At 37.5% G+C, this 18,913-nt stretch overlaps 1 protein-coding gene across 1 annotated transcript in view; it reads left to right on the plus strand.

Moving 5' to 3' along the window:
* The first annotated feature begins 11,056 nt into the window (after positions 1-11,056).
* The window catches only part of ZCCHC24 (zinc finger CCHC-type containing 24), a 1,058,990-nt gene continuing 1,051,133 nt past the window's right edge, over positions 11,057-18,913 (plus strand). The window contains exon 1 of the mRNA XM_044055768.1: positions 11,057-11,637. Coding sequence (XP_043911703.1) covers positions 11,371-11,637 — 267 coding nt within the window. The 5' untranslated portion in view covers positions 11,057-11,370. The remainder of the gene's footprint in view (positions 11,638-18,913) is intronic.

Here is an 18,913-nt window from a genome sequence, read left to right on the forward strand (position 1 = left end):
GTATAGGCAAAGCTTCTGTTCCATCTATCTGAAACTGAATTTTATATTTCCTTTACTTATAATGGTAAAATATAATTTCTTATCCAGTGGCAACATATTTGATTTGAATAAGCACATAATCTGAATACAGAAGACTTTTAATGTTCTATTATGTTGCACTCTGCCATTTGTCAATTCTAAACACTTTGTGTTACACTCTCTATATTCCATTTCCTACACAGTATATGCTTACTATAACCACAAATAAATATTTTATGGCCTTGTTCTATCACATGTTTTTTCAGTTGCAAATGAATGTTTCACATTTGATATACTTTTTTTTAAATGATTTATCTTGGTTCAGCTTCTACATAGCTGACACAGTTCAGGACATTTTCTTTTATAATGTTTATAACTGTACCTCATGCATTTTTTTATGCTTTTCATGTGTCTCATGGATGCCACAGTTCTTTCACTTTATTTATTGTCATTGTTTCTTGTTTTAATCTAATGCATACTTTATACATTTTAATTCTATCATGAAGATGAAGAATTTCAGTTACTCTATGAAATCAAATGGTTTATATTTAAGATTAAATCTGAGCCATATAGCAATCTAATTCTTCATCTGTTCTTCATTCATTGTCATTCAAGCATTCATTCATTCATTCATTCATTCATTCATTCATTCATTCATTTATCCAGTCATTCTGTGATTAATCCATTTAAAGATCAGTGGGAACCAGAGACTATCCACACACTCAGTGTGCACAAGATAGTGAAACCAACCTTATCTATCTTAAATTTACATTGTATCTCACCCTAAGCTCCTCACTAAAATGTCTGATCTTGGACTCTCTAATTCCACGCTTTCATGGTTCTCTAGCTATCTCATCAACAGACAGCTAATCACCAAATGGCTGCCTTCTTTCTCATCTTTCCTTCCTGTTAATACAGGTGTACATCAAGGCTCCGTTCATGGACCACTGCTATTTAACATCTTCACAAACTGTCTTCATACTTCCTGCTCCCAATCTTCTCTCATACAATATGCAGATGATTCCACTATCATCTGCACTTCTGATAATCTTCCTCACCTCCACACTATAACCCAAAATTCCTTCAACTCAATCAAACAATGGCTAACTGACAATCAAGTTGTACTTAAGCCAAAAAAACTAAACTTCTCTTATTCCTCCCAAAATCTCTCTCCCATCTTAAAAATCATCTTTTACTATCACATCCCTTGACAACACTATAATTAACATTGAAATACACACCAAGCTCCTGGGCACCATCATTGAGGGTCAACTTAAATTCAATCTTCACATCAAAAATTGCATAAAAAAAGACTCACCATAAACTAGGCTTACTCTATAGATGTAAAAAATTCCTCACCCAATACTCCAGACTTTCCCTTGCCCATGCCTATCTACTTCCCAGTCTACTATATGTCTCACCGATCTTAACCAACCTACAATCCTCTCTAAAGTCTAAACTCAAACTCACCTATAACAAAGTTGCTAGGTTCATGGTAATTCAACTATACAACTCACGCCACTATCTGTCTCTCAAAGCTCTAAACTGATTTGAACTCCCTCATCAGTTTTACTACCTCAACTGCTATTTACTTACGCCATTATCAACAAACTGACCACCTGCCTAGCCATTTCTTCCCTCATCACCTTCTATACTGCAAATCACTCTCTCTGCAGTGCTGATCAGCCACTCTTGTACATCTACAAGCCCAAAAGAAAAATTGGACAACATCTCTACAGCTATTTTGTTGCCTCAGCCAGGAACAAACTTCCTTGGTCTATCTGAATAATATCCAATATCCTCAACTTCAAAAAAGCCTTAAAAGAATATCTGCTGAACTCATGGGTCTGCTCCTGCCAGAACCTTACCGATTTTTTATGGAAATGTACTCTTGTACTTAATGTCTATCATGTATTTGAACCTATCTGTATGTTTATTTCTGTTTTTTTTTTTTAAATCTGATCTTGTTGGAGCTTTTCTCCCCTGGCCTCCACTGAAAATGGGCTCATGCTCAGTCGGACATACCCACTTAACAAATATCAAAATAAAATAAATAAAATAAAATAGATCTAGGATATCAGTCTATTATGGGATATAGACATACTGAAACATACAATGGAGACACAACAGATAATTTAGAGTATTAAAAATTGACATATGGAATATCTTTTGGATGTGGAAGGGAACTGGAGCATCAGGTAAAAATGTATGTGGGCACTAGGAGGACATGTAGACTTTGCACAGAGGGCAACCTAGTTAAGAATAAGACAGCAATGATAACAGCTATGATGGTAAAGCACCTTCCTCTTGTTTGATCAATTTATATGTGACATATAATTCTCAGTAAACTCATAGTCTTTGGTTTGATTCCTAAATTCAGTAATATAAGCATCAGTAAAGAAAAAAGAAAAAAAAAAACACAGCGGAAGGAAACTAAACACAAAGGAAAACAATTTTCTGGATGAAGCGAACACAGTAAAACACTATTTTATTGCATAAAATTATAAAATTCTCAAATTCTTAATTAAAATCCAGGAAAGATAAGCGCTTTCATTTTCTTTTATCAAAAACTTTATCAGATAATCACTCTCAGTCCATAAAGCATTTTTAAACCAATTCACTAACCATGTGGTCATCCACACCCCCAGAAATGGACCAATAAGAATTTCTTTCATTCATAAAGACGTCATATCCTCCGTAAAACCATAATAGTAAACCACACTCAAAATAACTTATTTAAAAAGAGTTGTTTTATCTCAATTGAGATTTTAATTTTAAAATACAGGCCAAAGAAAGCATGCCATTCAATTCAGGCCAGTAATTTACTCCCAGACGGAACTGTCAATATAACTCTCATTTCTCTAGACACAGAGACCAAGGTCCCCTGCGTGGGTTATCGTCAATCTTCTCCAATACTAAAAACTTAAACTGGTGTAATGGACAATTCAGCATGTGTTTTGATAGGGCATTTGTGACTTTCCTTTTCTTGATTTCATATAAGTGTTCATACACTCTCTCCTTTATCTTCCATTCAGTCTTTCCAATATAAAAACACTGACAGGTATCACAAATTGCTGCATAGATAACTCCATCAGTGTTACAGTTGTAGTTCCCATAAGTCTGTAAATAAATCCCATTTATCATAATTTTTTTAGTAATAAGTACCGACCTACAAAACCAGCAAACTCCACATGTTCTCATTCCCAACCATCTCTAAGGTGTCCTACTGCTTTCTTTTTCAAGAATATTTTTTAGATTCACATTTCTCCTATATACAATCTTTGGAGTATGCCCTAAATGATCCACAAGGTTTTTATCATCCCTAATTAAACTCCAATTCTTTTCCAAGACCCAATTAATGTTTCTGGCATCCATATTATACATTGTAATAAATGAATGACAAAAGGATCGATCCAGATTCTGGCCTTGAATTCTTGGACTATCCACATTCTGAGCATCATTGGATGTTTGAATTTTGACATCTACTGGATAGTTATCTTCATATAACCTATCCTGGTTACCTTCTAAAACGGGTACAAAATATCATCTCTCTCTTTTATCAACAACTTCCCTCATAATATTTTCAGTAAAGGCAGTTGGATAACCTCTCTTTTTGAACATGTCCTTTAACTTATAACATACTGCAAAAAAGGCCTCATCTTCTGTTATCATCTGAGTTGCACGTACAAACTGGCTCTTCACCACTGATTTTTTCTGGCTTACAGGGAGGCAACTTGTAAAGTGTAAAAAATTGTTCAAATAAGCGGTTTTCCTGTATATTCTAGAGGTAAATCTTCCCCCTCTTATATCTTTAGTCAAAAGAACATCCATATGCAATTTGTTCACAGTTCATTTAGCTGGTAAATCTAGAAAAAACAGTACTTTGATTTAAAAATTCCATTAACCTTGGCATCTTTTCCTCTTCCTCTTGCCACAGAATAAAGATGTCATCCAAAAACTGGGTATAAAACCTACACCCTTTGAACCATTCAGACATAAAAAAAACTTCCTTTCCCATTGTAACATCACTATATTGGCATACAGGCCACCACACACATCCCCCATAGCCACTCCATATTTTTGTTGGTCATCAAACCAAATAAAATTATTTTAGGACACTGTCCATCAGGGTTTCAAAGGTGTTAATCTGATCCTGAGGGATATCACTCATTCCCAAAAATTCTAGGAACCACTCTATTCCAATCTCATGTGGGATACTTCACTCAAAATAACTTATTCGAAAAGAGTTTTTTATGTCGACTGATATTTTAATTTTAAAATACATGCCAAAGAAAGCATGCCATTCAATGCAAGCCAGTAATTTGCTCTAAAATGGAGAAGAATGGTTAGTTAATTGGTTTAAATATGCTTTATGGACAGAGACTGATTATCTGATGAAGTTTTTGATAAAAGAAAATGAAAGTGCTTATCTTTCCTGGATTTTAATTAAGGATTCGAGAATTTTATAATTTTATACAATAAAACAGTGTTTTACTGTGTTTACTTCAGCCAGCAAATTGTTTTCTTTTAACATAAGCATCAGTACTTTTTTTGTTATATTGTACCCTCATGAAAAACCAGTGGTGGACATAATGGCATTTTATTCTCAACCCATAGTAACTCTTACAGTTTCATCTTATCATTGCAATACATTTTTCTCCCTCTTGCAACTGCAACTCAGATGTATTATGTGCTCTTACCCACAACATGCAAAGATGCACCTTATCAGGCTTTTTGGCTATTCTGTTTGCAGTCAGAAATAAACCAAATTTCTGTCACCATGGTTTCCAGTTCACAGGCAAATCCCCATATACAGAGAAATTGTATGGAGGCTGTAGCTACATCATTTTTTAGACTAATAGTAAAATAAACACAACACAAAAGCAATCACTGCAAAATTTTGCAGGTGTACTTTGGTGGCCACTCTAGCAACAGTAATTCAGTACTAACAGGAACATTTTGTTCTTTTGTTTTGTCTGCATTATAGGGTAACCATAAGCATTTGTTTATGTAGCCAGGTAAGTACAATTGGAATTAGCATGCGCACAGCAGTGAAACAGAGGCTTCTGCTTCACTGAGGGAAATGTAACTTTCCATACTTAAATGTAGTTGTATTACAGAGGGCCTTTCCTGTACCATATACCTAAAGCACTGTGTTTGCCTTTTTTTCTATGGTATTTTTTTTTATTTTCAGGTTGTTTTTAACTACATTAAAAAATGCATACAAATAATGACACAAACTAAATACATTATTCAGACATATATTTTGACATTGCAGAGTATGAATTCACAAAATCTAATCTTCAGATTAAACCTATATGAAAATATAATGAAAATGTTTCCTTCTAATTGAATGAATCAATATGCTGTTAAATGTGCAAGGAAAGCAAAACGACCTCCATTTGTAAACAATAGCTGGGATTTTTAGACAAGAACTGCACAATCATGGTTTTCATGGATATCACCATGGAAAATGCTACGCTGCCAATGAAATGTAGATAAGGCATGGAATAGCACTGCTAATTTGAAAAAAAGGGACACATTAAAGGCCTAATGATAGTGTTAAAAGCTGCACTAGGTCATTTTATGACCAATGCAGCACTACGTTAGGTTGTAAGACTAACATGATGACTGTCCCACTGAAAACAGACTACCATGGCTGAGTCCATGCATACTTACACATGTATTTTAGTGCTGCACAGCCGGATTTTATGTTTATCCAGCACAAGAAAGGCAACATAGTAAATATCAGGTCTATATCAAAAGATATTTCCATCAAACACCTCTCCATTGACACCAAAACATCGAAATTCACTTCTGTGAACAGCAAAATATTTCCCAGGGTAAGGAAGTAGTTGGCCAACTCCACAACTTTGTCTTTTTCCCCACAGTAGTGCAATCTTGGAGTTAGCATATATAGTTGGAGGTGTGTGGGGGTTGATTTAGTGTGGTGTGTATTCCTCTGTGGTACGGGGTAATTGTTTCACTACTTTTACAACTTGAGACCATAAACTGCTCTCCACACACTCTAACCTGGTTCCATAACTATCTACACAACAGAAAACAATCTGTTAGATGGCAAAGTAAGCAATCCGATTACCTGCTCAAAAACACAGGCGTTCCCCAGGGGTCTATTCTTGGGGTCTTGCTTTTTAACATATTTATTAACAATCTCCATAAAGCATCCCTGCAAAGTACATGCATTCAATACGCGGACGATTCAACTATAATTACATCCTCTAACAACACCTCAGATCTCCTAAAGTCAACACAAAATGCATTTACTTCCATCGAATCCTGGCTTAATGAAGCTCAACTGCTACTTAATCCCAAAAAAATCAAAACTTTTACTCTTCACAACCAAACTTCTAACTCTAGACTTTCAAATATTTTCTCAAAACAATACAGGAATTGAAATTGCAAAAACAGCCAAACTACTTGGCATCACAATGGATGACAAACTATCCTTTGAGAATCATATACTCAGCCAAATCAAAAAGACCTATTTTAAGCTTGGCAAACTCTATAGGCATAAACTCTATTTGGACAAGTCTACCAAGTTGAAACTAGCTAATAGTCTACTTCTACCCTCCCTCCTCTATAGTTGCCCCATTTTCACTAACCTACACACATCTCTCCTGAACAAACTGCAGTAGTGCTACTATAAAATTGCCAAGCTTGTCTCCAACATGCCAACTCGCACACATCATTGCCTGGCCATTAAATCTATAAACTGGTTTGAGTTCCCTCCTTACCTACATTACTCCCAACTTACTCTCACCCACAAACTACTAAATAATCCAAACTATTGCCCATCACTTCAAACTATAATACAAACACACATGACTACTCGCATCTTAGGTCCTCTAACAAACAACTCTTAACCATAACTAAACCCAACAAAAGAGCTGGACAATGTTTCTATTCCCATGCCATTGCCAAACTTTTGGAATGCACTCCTTCTCTCTCTATTACTCAACTAGACTCTTTAAAAACATTTAAATTTGCACTAAAAGAACACTATCTCAATAACCTTGCCTTTCCTTGTAGTCATATGATTATACCACCTTAAATGTTTTGGCCACTATGCACTACAAATACTTTTACTAACTTAATATAGTTGCAATTTATACTATCTGTCTTTGTATCCAATCTCTCTTGCTTTCTTTATTTCTGTGGCTAAATAAACAGAATTGAATTCTTACTAATGAGAATATATAAATAGAATTACTAAAAATTTGACACACTGGGTTTATTTTCTTGTATTGTATACCTCTATAATATGCATTTGTCTTGTATATCTATTTCAATTTGTATTATGTAAAAACTTTCTTGACTTTCAAAGTTAAGCTGATGTTATGTAAAAATTTCTGTGATTGTATGGAGCTTTTCTCCCCGGGCCTCCACTGAAAATGGGTCATTGGGCCCAGTGGACTTTCCCAGTCAAAAAATGTCAATAAATAAATAAATAAGTGGTTATGAGGAGGCTTAGATGAAGGACAGGGAATAGAAAGTGACACATATTGAAGCAGAAAACACAAGGATGGTAGCAGGCCAGGATGTCATCATGGCTGGATGCCAGGCTGTCTCAGTATTCAATAAACCCAGTCATCTTTCACTTAGGTGACCAATATTATGAGCTGTTTGCTGTTCTCATGGCTCAATGGATGGAGTCTGCCAGTCCATTTCAGAATACTTCAACCGTAAATGGCCCACCGATATCTATACTCACAAATTATGGCTACTTCACTGACAGTGGGCAAGTTACATGTCTGAATGTGATAAAAATAGCCATGGTAAAGTATTCAAATTTGCTTCAAACAAATACACACCAGTCCTTCAAAGACAGACTAATGACATTTTAATGTTATCAACTCAGCAGAGTCGGTCATTTTTTATCCACAGACACCTTGCAAACCCAGCTCTTATACTTATCTTGTTGACTGCATCCTTCTTAGATGCTTATATCAAAACCTTAATATCAATAATAATGACCAAAGTAAGATATTTCAAATTTGTTTCAAACACACAGTAGAAATATTAAATTATTCCAACTTAATTTAGTATTGAAGTATTCCAACTTAATTAGGTAAAAGCAACAATAGCTCTAGGGATTCCTTATTTTCTATTTCTGTTGCAAAAGCATGGAATACCATACCCATAGATATTAGGACCACTGAAAACAAAAAAAAAATTGAAAAAGCTCCTCTGGTCCCATTTACGTAGTTTTTGCTTATGTAATTGTTCTGACCCTGAGTAGCTTCATTTAATTAGATCATACCATACCTTAACCTTCTATGAAAGCTTGCAACAACTCCTTTCTATAGTCTTAATCAATCAATGTGTGTTTACTGTTCTAGCCACTGATGAATGTAATCAAATGACTGAACAAAATGTCCTTTCAGTTATGTTGCTTATTGTAACACACTGGTGTTCCTTATAGTATATTCACTTTTTGCTCCCTTCTTGGCCTTGAAACTGTACTTAACTTTTGACTCTGTACTGTACTTTATTGACATGTGTATTGTATTTACTGAATTTGCTGCACTGATCTTTGTGGAGCTTTTTTCTCCAAGTCTCTGCTGAAAATTGGATCCATGCCCGGTCAGACTTTCCTGGTAAACAAATGTAAAATAAATAAAATAAATAAATAATTCACACACATATGCACACTAGTCCTGCAAAGCCAGATTAAAGCTTTTTAAAATGACGATAAGAGCAGAAGGTACTTTCACCACAGATAATCCCCAACCCCACTAGCAGTTATAGCTACTTTTACTGTATTGTTATAAATAAATAAATTACATGTACTTTATAGGTAGCTTTGGATGAACTACATGAAACTGCATAAAGATCACTAGCATCAAACCATGAAACCCAGCCAAGGGTAGCACAGTTTAAATAGAAATGTATTTATAATGAAAGCAAAATAAATATTAATCACATGATAACATGCAGCAGGTAAAGGTGATAAAGAATAATGAGGGAAACATACTCACAAGTGAGGAGAGTGTGTTGATCAGATGGAAAGAGTACTTTGAGGGGTTGTTGAATGAAGAGAATGAGAGGGAGAGAAGGTTGGATGATGTGGGGATAGTGAATCATGAAGTACAATGGATTAGCAAGGAGGACGTAAGGATAGCTATGAAGAGGATGAAGAATGGAAAGGCTGTTGGTCCAGATGATATACCTGTGGAACATGGAAGTGTTTAGGTGAAATGGCAGTGGAGTTTCTAACCAGATTGTTTAATGACATCTTGGAAAGTGAGAGGATGCCTGAGGAATGGAGAAAAAGTGTTTTGGTACCGATTTTTAAGAATAAGGGTGATGTGCAGAGTTGTAGTAACTACAGAGGGATTAAATTGATCAGTCACAGCATGAAAGAGTAGTGGAAGTTAGGTTAAGAAGGGACGTGATGATTAGTGATCAGCAGTATGGTTTCATGCCGGGAAAGAGCACTACAGATGCGATGTTTGCTCTGAGAGTGTCGATGGAGAGGTACAGAGAAGGTCAGAAGTAGTTGCATTGTGTTTTTGTAGACTTAGAGAAAGCATATGACAGGGTGCCTTGAGAGGAGTTGTGGTATTGTATGAGGAAGTCGGGAGTGTCATAGACGTATGTAAGAGTGGTGCAGGATATGTACGAGGGTAGTGTGACAGCGGTGAGGTCTGCAGTGGGAGTGACGGATGCGTTTAAGGTGGAGGTGGGATTACATCAAGGATCAGCTCTGAGCCCTTTCTTATTTGCAATGGTGATGGACAGGTTGACAAACGAGATCAGACAGGAGTCCCTGTGGACTATGATGTTTGCAGATGACATTGTGATCTATAGTGAGAGTAGGGACAGGTGGAGGAGACCCTGGAGAGATGGAGATATGCTCTAGAGAGAAGAGGAATGAAGGTCAGCAGGACTAAGACAGAATATATGTGTGTGAATGAGAGGGAGGATAGAGGAATGGTGAGGATGCAAGGAGTAGAGGTGGCGAAGGTGGATGAGTTTAAATACTTGGGATCAGTAGTTCAGAGTAATGGTGAGTGTGGAAGAGAGGTGAAGAAGAGAGTACAGGCAGTATGGAGTGGGTAGAGAAGAGTGTCAGGAGTGATTTGTGACAGACGAGTACCAGTAAGAGTGAAAGGGAAGGTCTACAAGAGGGTAGTGAGACCAGCTATGTTATATGGGTTGGAGACAGTGGCATTGACAAAAAGGCAGGAGTTAGAGCTGGATGTGGCAGAGTTAAAGATGTTAAGATTTACACTGGGTGTGACGAGGGTGGGCAGGATTAGGAATATGTATATTAGAGGGTCAGCCCAGGTTGGAAGGTTTGGAGACAAAACCAGAGAGGCAAGATTACGTTGGTTTGGACATGTGCTGAGGAGGGATGCAGAGTATATTGGGAAAAAGATGCTAAGGATGAAGCTACCAGCTAACAGGAAAAGAGGAAGGCCTAAGATAGGGTTTATGGATGTGGTGAGAGGGGACATGCAAGTGATTGGTGTGACAGAGCAAGATGCAGAGGACAGGAAGAAATGGAAACAGATGATCCGCTGTGGCGACCCCTAACGGGAACAGCCAAAAGAAGATGAATGTCAGGAAACCACAACTTTATGAGAAACTTATCAAAAATATGAGCTAAAAATCTGGACATTCTTTGAAAATATTTACAGTTGAGAGGTATGGACACCTTCCTATACTCGGTTATTTCAGGGTCAGTTTATTTATAACGGTCCCAGTCTCCAAGCTCTGTTATTTTGCGACATATTTTATAATACTGCTTCCACTACCAGTATACAAAAACATTAAATACAATACAAATGTTTTTAAGTAATCGGGTTTTGAGCAAGAAATGCAACAACGTGAGTGCCATGTAGAACTTCTATTAAGAGCCCACTTAATAAACTCAACCCACCCACTATGGAAAGCCTGTATTTGGATTGGCTAAAAGTTAGTTCTTCATAAATATTAATAACGCTTGATTTGGCCCTTCCCCCACGCTCTAGCCAAGTTGGGGTTGCATCGCTTGTTGCTATTGGTGCAGCCGCGGTGGGGCTGCTGAATATGGAATTAGGAAGCTCAGTGGCCAAACTGGGAATAAAGCTGGATAGCGGATCGCCAAAGGGAGGAAGCGGGACGCACTTATCTTGGGAACGGCAGCTGGGAACAAAAAGTTTCCCGAGAAAGTTTGGGGCGGCGATGAGCGCGGTGTAGGAAGGGTAACTGAGGAGCCCAAATCACAGCTCCAGGGGCTAAGGAGCCCCCGTTAGGGGAGGAAGGCAGAGGGGTGCACGGAGCTGAAGTCGGCGGGGGTACGGCAGTGCCAGCGAGTTTTTGCAGGACGGAGTGCCGGGGGTCACGATGAGCCTGCTGTCGGCCATCGAGAGCAGCAGCGCCTCGGTGTACCAGCCAGCGCAGCTCCTTAACTGGGTCTACCTTTCGCTGCAGGACTCCCACCAGCAGCAGCAACAGGCGGCCGCCAGCGCCTTCGATGCCTTCCGCCCAGCGGAGCCCGAGATCGGCGGCGGCGGGGGCTACAGCAGCAAGGCAGCGGCCGTGGGGGGCGAACTGGGGTCCTCTCTCAGTTCCAGTTACCTCAGCAGCTTTTTCCAGCTCCAGCGAAATGAGGTACGTGGTGAGGGCTGTAGATATCTGCTAAAGTGTTTGCCTTTTTGTGTAGTAGTTAAGATATCAGTTTCAAAAATGTTTAACAAGTTTTACATGTACCTTTACTCTGCTTTAATTAGCCCATCTGGGTGTCCAGGAACTTTGTATTCCTTTACTATTACTTATGCATTTTTTTTTTGTCCTTGGTCGTATTATTTTTGAACCTATGCCTACTCAGACATTCTTGTGTTGACGTCTAGTATTGTGCAACAAGTAGGTTATTAATCCACTTGTGTTAGATGTTCGTTGTTATAAACTGTATAGTTACATTATGTGTTTGTGAGGTTTTGTGTATATCCTCGTGCACATCTATATTTGTGAAGATATGTCTCTCCATGTGGACCTTCAGACACATAGTTGTCCCTTCCAACTTTTGCCTGCCTCAGCAGCTGCTGCAATATGACACCATGCTGTTACACAGTACATTGTAATTTGTGGTGTATTCCTACTCAGGAAACGCACAGTATCCTGCAAGAAGCTCCTCAGTGGTAGGATTATTTCAGAAAAGTGTTGAGGTACTCATTGGTTCATCTTCAGCTCCAAATTTCAAGATACTGGATGGAATTCTACATTCTACAAGCATTATATGGGTACTTTGTGAGAACAGATCTCATCTACCTATTTAAGCTTAGATCTGTAACTGTTACCCTTAAATGTCCCATTGCCCCAAATGTGCTTGTGATCTTAATTAAATTACCATTAAATGTCCCATTGCCCCAAATGTGCTTATGATCTTAATTAAATTACACCAAATTATGGAAACAAACTGTCAGATCTTTGAACTAACTGGCCAAAAGGACATTGTTACTAACTGCAGCAATGCCAGAAAGGAAAGTGCTCCTCTTTCTGGCCTTCAGCTATGATTTCTGAAGACCAGGAACATTGTTTAAAAGCAGTGACAAGCTAAGAGCTGTGTTTAAAAATAGTTTACACGTGTAATGAACACCTTGTTATCAGCATGTGCATGCATTTTGTCTGAAACTGTCTTTCTGGAATTCTCCATTTTTTTTATCTCATTGACCCCCCCCCCCCACTTCACACTGCTTGCATTTGTTTTTGTTTACTTAATGTGTTTGAAAATCACATGCATTAATTGGATTTTAACTGTAGTGCTCCTAACAACTGATTTGTGTAGACAGTAAAGTTTTTTTCTGAGACAGTTTCTGTGGAATTAGTTCTGATATTTTTTCTGGGTTTAGTAAAACTTGATATCTGACCAGTGCAGTGGTCAGCACCAAACTGTTGCTGTACTCCCCAAGAGTTTAAATGATTTTCATACTACATCATAAAACCGATTTTGGCACCATGTTCTCAGCTTTGCCACATCTGGAAGTATTCTGAAATCCAAGCTTAGGCCCTCCTCCCAGTTTGTTGATGATGTAGGTCATTGTAACACCCCTCCTGTTGACAGTGTGGTAAATGATTTAGCAGACCCCCCCCCCCCACTTCCCTGATCAGTGCTAAAGTCAGGCAATAAGCAGCTGCAGAGATAGTTGCCAAGCTTCGTGCTGACCAGAGTGGGACAGGCATTTATAGAAACATGTTTGTTAACAAACGAGGCATATAGGCTTATCTCAGTCTTGCAGAAAACAGGGACTTTTTTATTGCAGCGGTTGTGTTTATTTTCAGAAATCATATTTTTGCTTCCAGAAAGGTAGTACCATAGTTTTTAACGTGTTGGTATATATGCCCCCTGAGAAATACTTGACTACTCAAATAGTTCTCTGTTCACTTATTGGCAGCTACTTTTGTGCTCTTCTTCCAGATTCTATCCTTGGTCAGTATGAAGTCTTAATGCTATTAAACTATTTACTAGCTTTATTCTCACTTTTAGCTTGCCCTTCACAATGTTTGTGCAAGACTGCTTGAATTCTGTTTACGGCTGATGCCATGTCTGTAGTATTTCCCTCAGCACCCTGGAAGTACACCTGATTGTTTAATAATTTCTTGTGTTTCCCTAGCATATGTTGCTTTGCTGTGTTTTCTGCCTGGCATATTCCTCCCAACACCTGACTTTGGAACAAAGCAAGAATCCTGCTGTTTTGTATTTCATATTTCTGAATGCCATAGCTCTAAGGCTGATTATGCAGAGAGATGAGGAAGTCATTCTTACCTTGGGGATCAGTTAGTCTGAGGGTGAGAATAATTACTAAGTAGCCATAGGGAGCAAAACCCCTCCATGCTGAGGTAGGTGTGCTGGGGGCAAAACATTCCATAGTAGGAAATTTAAGTGCCATTCCATGTGTTCTGTCTGGATTTGTTTGATTTGCCTTTCCAGTCTGTGAAGAACCATGACACCTCCCTTATACCCCACTGTTTTGCACCCCGATGGACTTCTAACTGCCTTTTGGGGGCTTCCTCTCTGTCTTCTCAGTATGTTTCTCTCTCCCTCCCTTCCTTGGGGAGTTAAGTCCCTAAGCCATCAAGAAAGTGATTTCTTCCTCCCCATCCAACAGTGGGCAGAAGGATGCCAGTGTTGGACATATGATTAAAACTATGGTTTTATTGGACTAACGGTTTGCAGAGCCAGACATTATATATTTTTTTCTTTACTGTTGACAGGCATCAAATCTAACCTCCCTCCCCAAAGTGTGTGCAAATGTACTGCCCTGCCCAGCTGCCACACAGGACATCAAAGAGAACAGTAGACTTGAAAATAGTACTCTGGTTACACGACTAGGTAACTCTGGTTACACGACTAGGTAACTCTGGTTACACGACTAGGTAACTGGTTACACGACTAGATAACTCTGGTTACACGACTAGGTAAAAGCCAATTGTCTGTAATGCTGCAGTTAGGTTACCTTTTTTTGTTTGCTTTTTAAATAAAGTTCATGGTTATTTGTATTACCTGAAATGTTGGCTCATTCTTGCTCTGTTTGCTTTCTGTGATGTTTCGGATTTGTAAGGAAGTTAAAATGGTCTTAGGTGTACCTTTCAGCTCCTTTGCTCAGTAATTCGTGTCATTGCCTAAAATAATGAGGGAACAAAGGCCCAAAATTGGGGACAATTTTAATTATTACTTTGATTCACGTAAACAGTTAATAGAACTAGACTGTTTTGCATCAGTATGTATTTTTCTGAATGGTAAACCGTATGAAAACCTTAATGTATGGCATTATTGATTTGACTGTAATCTTCACTGATTTATCAAGGAGCCAAAACATTTTATGATGGACAGAGCATTGCCTAAAATCAGGGACATTTGAGAAGTGTAGTCCTTGGTAAATTCTAAAATGGCACAGTAGTGATGTGTAATTTTATCTGGTAGCATGAATAAAATAAATACTCCTCAGATCTGTATTAAGTCATTTTACTTATTAGAGTAGCCCACTAAATTTAATATAGCTGACCAGTCTTGTTTGTTCATGTTTGTAAGTAAGTAGAGCAGAACATAATGGGAGTCCCGGCTGCAGTATCTGCATTGACTGAGGACACCCTTTTTCTTTTAGAATGGTTGGTTGTTTTTCATACATGATAGCACTTGTTACCGAGTGAAGTGTGTGTGTTCCTCAATTAACCACCTAACTGCCAGTCTGTTGCAAACAAAATAGATGGTTCCAGAGTGAAATTTGCAAAAGTTGTAGTGAAGTGGGCTGTTGAATAAATCCATTTGTGTATGTCATTGGCTGGTTTGTTTTTTAATCTGAGACTTTATACATGTGTGAAAACCCGAAGTACAGATATGCTGAGTTAGAGCTTGTTTTTTTGAAATTTAAGCATTTCCTGTTACAAAAATTATGTACTGTTGTCAGCTTTGTGCTGTTTCTTCTTCCATCTGAATGTCATTAACCATACACCTACCTAGACATTATGCCACTGTACATCAGTCATTAAGCATTACCTGTCTTCCTTTTACCTTCCTTGGGTGCATCACTTTTTATGGATGGAACACCTGAGTGGTTATCAGTTTGACTAAGAAAAAGTTTTACTTTGGGTAGTGGTATAAAATGCATTGTTTAAGAAAGCCCAACTACTTTTCATGTCATAACTTTACTGACTACTAGTTTACACATATGACACATTTAATCGACAGGACAGATTCCAAACGTCTTGCTATTGATGTAAGTGACTTACAACGGTGTGGGTTTACCTTCCTGATAGTGTTACCCCAGACTGTCACTTACACTGAGAATAAGTCTATTGGAATTGGGCCCATTGCCTTTGGATACAAGTTCCAGCAAGGCATCTCTCCACTGCTTCGTTTCCTATCTTCAGTGGAATGGATAGATTGTCCATTTATTTGGGAAGTCTTGGATACCTTCAAGTTAAGGTTCTGCCCAAACCTTTGGGCTTCTGCTGTTTCAGGTGTTCCCAAGAATCCACCATCCATCCACAACCCCATTTCCATATGGGGTTGGGGGTGTCACTTCAATAGTGTGAACCTTGTCCCTAGATGTGAACCTTGTCCCTAGATGATCATGTAGTAGGGCTAAGCAAGGTTCACACTGCTAAGTTATTAGCCCTACCATGACTGTTCTTCCATACCACTCGCACATGCCCACTCATAATGATGTTCAGTTTGTAGTATCCAGTCAACCCTCTACCAGAATTTTCAGTATTAGAGATGTGCATTGATACATGCGTGGCACTCCCCTGTCCTGAGAAGAATGTGATGATGCAACTTCCTGCTGCCCTGGTGTGTGATTCTCATTGGTGGAATTAGAAGCATTACCACGGTGACCCAGTGGTTTTGGGTATGCCCCTTCATTGGCATACTCATTCATGCCCTTTTTAAGCTTCTCCAATTTATGCTGAAATATATTATATTATGCCAGAAAGAATCAACAGATATAATAATGTTATCAAAATTAGTCACATAATGATCAAAATTTAAGTCACAGTGAATAGATGTATGAAGCTGATCCAACTGACTTAACAATTGTTCAAGACGCCGATTTGTTGTGTTTGATAAAGACCCTCATTAGTACAAACCCAGCATTATCAAATGCCTCATGCAAGTCTTTAATGTATTCCAAATTGTTGGCGGCCCCATTAGGAATCCGCCAAAAATGCAGACCTCTTGGGACCTGTTTTTAATATCCAGGTTCCTAGTTAAATAACTGTTCTCGGGTTGAAGCTTTTTAAATTGAAAAAGCAGTTTTTCAAAAGATCGTTAACTGCTCAACTAATGTAAGAGGTCTGGTAGCTATACTAGTGTGGTGAACCATATCTAAATCAAATTGAAAAATGTTGTCTCCACTCTAAACCAGGTCTTTGAAGCATTAGATAAATTATTAGAAATACCATTACCACCAGTGTCTCTCTTGTAGATTGGGTAAGTGGTAAGCCGAGAGACTCTTGAGTGATTAACCGTTCTACTACAAGTAAACTACGTTACTGAATGAATCGAAAATTGTTGGCTGATATGACATTCTGAGTTGTAAAATGTCCACAGGTGTTAAAGTAGACATTACCGGCATTATCAGAGGTGCCTTGATCTCCAGAGGAAAACATAACCACCAAAAAATACGAGAAAAAAAAATTAAGAACTAGGGAATTAAATGAATTAAAAAGGATTAAATGATACTACATGTTCAATTGTTCCACTTTTAAGGTTGGAAAATTATGAAGCTTTTTGAATATTGCTATATTAGGACGTTTTTAATACATTGTGTAGATTTAGATTTTATATTTGAAATGTTTTTGCTTTTATTATTGTTGAATTTTTATGTTGGGTGAGTACCATTGGTTGATTTTTAGCATGTGATGTTAAGGCCACAGAAATACCTCACAAAGAGGATTACTGGCCTCAAACAGATGCCCTACGCAGACCGTCTCAAAAAACTCCAGCTTTACTCCGTCGCATATTGCCTACTCAGAGGTGATCTCTGCCTAACATACAAAGCTATGTCAAACTCAGAGCTGTTGGACATGCTCCACTTAAAGAAATCCCAATCCCGCCGAGCTACATGCTCTAGGCACCTAAACCTTGTCACCACAATAAACGGAACATGCCGGGGGGATAGATTCCTGTCCCAGAGACTTCCCATACTCTGGAATAAACTATCTATCTGTATCAAACAAAGCTCCTCATTAGCACTCTTCAAGAAGAATCTTGATGATTGGATGGGAAATAGGAAATTCACCCCAGGGATCACCTCTGTGGCTCTGCTCGACAGTGGCACAGGAAAATAATTTTCTTGGGTGGCAAAATCCAGGGTACCTTTTTGGCTGGGCTTGTATAGGCCCCAGGGCCGATAGCCTAGTACCTACCTATGAACCTATGTATCAATTTTCTGTTTAATTGCAGTGTGTTAATTAAAGTTTGCTCTGATGAAGTTCTTAGTGTAAGAACAAAAGCGCCAAGAACCATTAAAGAATATCTTTACGGCTTTCAGTTGTTGCTTTCTTCCCAAATTATTTTGTTCTTCGTTTTTTTTTTGGTTTTTATAGTCTCTCTCGGAATAGACTCCTTTCATCTATTTGGTGCCTAAAAAGTTCTTGTGACTATCTGTTATACTTCGCGTATTTACTTTCACTGCATCATGTTTTACGTGTTTTGTCACCTTTGTTGATTTTTCTCAAGTTACTTCAGCTCTGTGCATACACTACATACATGATGTATTAAATTACATTTTTGCATTGACGTTGTTCTTATATTATTCTGACTTCTGGCTTATGATTGAAAAGATAGTAATTTTTACAAGGGAAAAAAATATTGATAAAAATAGAAATATGTAACTATATTTGATATTTATTTAAAGTAAAAATGTTTACGATGTAGAAGTCCTGTATAGCAGAAAAATGTTTAGCTCAGTGAGGATGGAAAATGCATTGGAAGCAGTCTTGTGGGTTTTTTCATTAGCAACTTTACAACAAAAGATTATTTCAGAAAAATAAATCTGCAGAGCTATGTCACCATTGTATTTCATTTTATAAGAGAATGACAAGAAACTAGCTACAGTTGATACTAGAGCTATGAAAACATGGCAAAAGCACACGTGTTTGTGTGTGTATGTTTATATATAGATATATATATGTGTGTAATATATATTTTATATATATATATATATATATATATATATATATATATATATATATATATATATATATATATATATATATATATATATATATATATATATATATATATATATATATATATATATATATACATATATATATATATATATATATATATATATATATATAAAATATAATATAATGTGTATGTATGTATTTTTTTTTTTTATTTTAATGTGTGTGTGTATATATATATATATATATATATATA

This window comes from Protopterus annectens, chromosome 14.part0, assembly GCF_019279795.1.
Source record: "Protopterus annectens isolate FY-2018-M chromosome 14.part0, PAN1.0, whole genome shotgun sequence".
Classification (NCBI taxonomy): Eukaryota; Metazoa; Chordata; order Ceratodontiformes; family Protopteridae; genus Protopterus; species Protopterus annectens.